General features: G+C 38.4%; 1 protein-coding gene across 1 annotated transcript; it reads right to left on the reverse strand.

Annotated features, from left to right (window-relative positions):
* Positions 1 to 1,655: 1,655 nt before the first annotated feature.
* LOC110865395 (probable glutathione S-transferase) lies at positions 1,656 to 3,633 on the reverse strand. The gene is made up of 2 exons (XM_022114642.2): positions 3,176 to 3,633; positions 1,656 to 2,165 (listed from the first exon to the last, which is right to left on the reverse strand). The coding sequence occupies exons 1-2, from the start codon at positions 3,485 to 3,487 to the stop codon at positions 1,824 to 1,826; spliced, it is 654 nt and encodes a 217-aa protein (XP_021970334.1). The 5' UTR covers positions 3,488 to 3,633; the 3' UTR covers positions 1,656 to 1,823.
* Between the last annotated feature and the right edge of the window lie 201 nt (positions 3,634 to 3,834).

Consider the following 3,834-nt stretch of genomic DNA (forward strand, 5'->3'; position numbering starts at 1 on the left):
ACACTAAACGAAACTCTATCACTCAAGTCCCTACTACTTAATACCGATTAGTCGCCGGGGCCAGGCGAACGGGTTATTAGTTGATACCGCTATTTAGGTTTTACCAACCTCACACCGTGCCATGGTATGGGATCGGTCGTGAACTAATGTACTCAGGCATCCGTCAATGATGATAGAACATTGACATCGGGGCATCCTGCGGAAACGCAAACGGTTACCTAGTGTTCGGTATTGGAAAAACAGTTTAGTCGCTAACTTTTGGGGTAGCTCCCCATGGCATGTATAAACGGATAAATTAACTGGTGAAACAAGTTTTTGGTAATTAAAACTGGACAACTAGTGAACTCACTCAGCATTATTGTTGACACCTTACTGCATGCTTTGCAGGTAACCAGTGACTGAGGAGCTGCTGCTTGGGGATGTGTAGTGTTCGTCAAAACCCGTGTGTTGGGTTTAATTATCTTGAACTTTGAACTATCTCTTTGGTTTATGCTTCCGCTGTTTTTGTTTAAACTAATTATCGAACTTAAACTACGATGTTGCTAACTACTTAGATAGCAATTATTTTTCTATTAACCAATGCTTAGTATAATTGGTGGCTGGATCCTGGTCAGTCACGCCTTTAAGCGGATGTTACTCCGCAGGTGGAATTTGGGGGTGTGACACAATATGTATACTTAGGCTGAATAGGAGTTAACAAGTCACTAAAAGTAATGATGTTTTTCAAATTGATCAAGACTCAACATTGAATAAAACGGGTGCACACAATGCTTAGACTATAGATCTAAATTTTCTAAAATTTTGACCTTTTTAACTTGGGTGCGAGGACAAACAAAGTGCTTACAGGTCACAATTTTGCAGGTCTCTCGGCTTATTTGTCGCTTTATCAAGTTCGACACTTTAAATTCGTTGATGATTCAATGTTGATTTAGCACATTGTTTGTTGAATTTCAATTCGATCTCAAGTGAACAATCTCGATTTCTGTTGTATATTTCAATCATTGTTAACTGCGTTTGATACATTACGTACCCGCGGGTAGAGGGATGGATGTCGTTACTTTAACGATTATTTCATTTAAAGGATTATTTTAACATTTTCAAGTTATATATTTGTGTGTTAGTCCACCCGCGAAATTACAATTGTTTATTGTTAACGTTATTATCTCTCACAGGTTTCCATCTCTTGTGTCGGTGATAATGTAATGCCAATTTCTTCTGCCGGCATGAGTCGCACGTTGGAAACAGATAAAGACAATGAGGTATCTCCAAGAAACAGTCTTAAACGTAATCGATTTGTAGTTCAACGTTTATTTAATTAAGATGTTTACTTAGATGGTGTTGAATAATATTAATTATTGTTGGTCCACCCGTGTAACACACAGGTACTTAGACTAGTTAGTGTAATTAATTAAAACCAATACTGTTTTTCATTACTTCTTTTTATTATTCTACCTAATTACACTATTTAACGTGATATAAATTTCAAATATAATATATTGTATATCATTAATACACGTCACTAGTCACAACACTCTTCTACAATGTGAGCCGGAGTCCATCCGTCCCATCAATTTGCCCCCATCACGCGGATCCGCCACAGGCACGGATAGAGCTAGTCGATCTTATTCATAAGAAAAAAAGTAAACAACTAAACAAAATAACAAACCAACAACAGATAACTTTGAATTATCAGTTTCAACAAAGTAACCAAAAACTTACATACTACATCTTAATTGACAAACCAGCTCCTAGAAGCTGTGCTTATTGACACATCATTGAACAGAAGAAACACACCAACTTCTTAACCATAGTTCACCAACATATTATGCCTTACCAAACCGCTTCTTAAAGAAAGCAACTAAGTTTTCTTTTGGAGGTAAGCTATCCTTCACAGCTTGACAGTTAACATAGTTATCACTCCATTCGGTTAACTTCGGAAACTTGTGTTTGCTTAACACCTCTATTCCTAATGCTTCTTCAGCTGCACCAACCCAAAGGGCTAGGAAAGTTGCAGAAATATCAACCAGGTTGATGTTATCACCTCCAAAAAACTTGCTGCCTTTCACTTTCAGTTCATTTTCCAGAAATTGCAGTGCCTCATGAGCTTCTGCAACAGCTTGCTCCTCTCCATGGCTCGCAATAGCCTTGAATACTGCAGGAAGACACTGAAACATACCACATAACGTAATATCAATTATATTTAAATCATAAAAATCAAATGAAATGAAATTAGCAATGTTTTCAGAACCGACCGGACAACAAACCGGTTGTGTTGCCTGCTTGACCGGTCAGACAAACTTTAAAAATGGGAAAATTACCAAAATTGTCAAAGTTTACCAAAAAAAAATTCAAAAATATGGATGAAAATTAGCCTTCACCAAAGTAGTCACCTCTTCTTTCCTCCTATCAGCTGCCACATCAGCTTCGCCAACAGACAACTAAGATTTAGCCTACACTTCTTGGATAAAATAAAAACACCGACTAAGCCCGCGGTTTTGGTGAAATATAAAAACACCAGCTAAGGGGCTGTTTGGCTACCTCTGTAACAGTAATTGTTGAACCAGTAAGGGGTCTGATTGTGTAAGAGGTCTGACTGGGAAAGAGGCTCTGAACAAATAAGTGATGGGCCAGTAAGAGTACGTTGATGTGGTGGTAGGGGAGCTGGTAGTGGGTCGAGGAGGTGGTGCATGAGTGGCCGAGTGAAGGTAATGATCATAGGTGAAGGGAAAAATGAGTAAAATTTTCGTTCATCATCATTTTGAAACTTGATGGTTAAGAGGCTAGCTTCCTGAATCAGATACGTCGTTCTGATAAACCAAACACACTTAATACTGACTAATTCAGAGTAAACGCATTTTTTATGAAAAGCCTGCAATTTTGGTAAAAAGCGCGAGCTAAATCTAAAGCTTTTAGACATCTATTGAGGCTTATCCCACACTCTTAAGGACGCCTTAGAGTCAATATCTATTTCGAATAAAAAATTTTGGTCAACGTTAATAGTTTTGATAATTTTCTCTTTAATAATCGGATTACGACATTACGATCTCAATTCTACTAAACAGGAGCAGGACCAATCAAGTTACAAAACTGCTTAAGTACATCACCAATCAAGACTTGAACAATCATAATAACCAGTAGCATAATTAAAAACAACAACAAAATCATTATTCATTACCTTATCATCAATAACTTTGGCCCAAAATCGAGCCTGAGCCTTCTCGTAAGCATCCTGAGGCAAAATCGGAACTCCTTTCCACACTTCATCAATATACTCCACGATCACAAGAGACTCCGATATCGGATTCCCGTTGTGTACGAGCACCGGCACCTTCTTATAAACAGGATTGTATTTAAGTAAATCAGCACTCTTGTTGCTCAAATCTTCCGCAACAAATTCATACTTGATTTCCTTCAGATTCAGAGCAATAACCGCTCTGCAGACGAACGGACTTCCTGTAACTCCGTGCAACTTCACCTCATTCGCCATCTTTTTTATTAATAGTTAATATTAATAATTGGTTTAACCAGTGATTTAGGTTTGAGTTGATAGATGGTGATTTATGTGTGTGTATATATATAGGTGGTGAGTTGTGGGGAGGTTGTAATGGGACAAGTAAATTCTAGAGTTTTCGCGCTGTGGGTAGTTGTACGATGAAGTTGGAATTGATAGGCTTGGAGAGTGAATAGGATTCCGTATGATTGCACGGGGTGATTCCACACCAATTTAGACTATAGGTGTAGGGTATGGTGGGGTTTGGGTTGGGGCCTGAGTTGGGCATTGGTTGACACATTGAATGGGTGGCAGACGTGGGCTAAATCCACATTCAACACGGT

This window comes from Helianthus annuus, chromosome 6 (assembly GCF_002127325.2).
Source record: "Helianthus annuus cultivar XRQ/B chromosome 6, HanXRQr2.0-SUNRISE, whole genome shotgun sequence".
In the NCBI taxonomy this organism is placed as follows: Eukaryota; Viridiplantae; Streptophyta; class Magnoliopsida; order Asterales; family Asteraceae; genus Helianthus; species Helianthus annuus.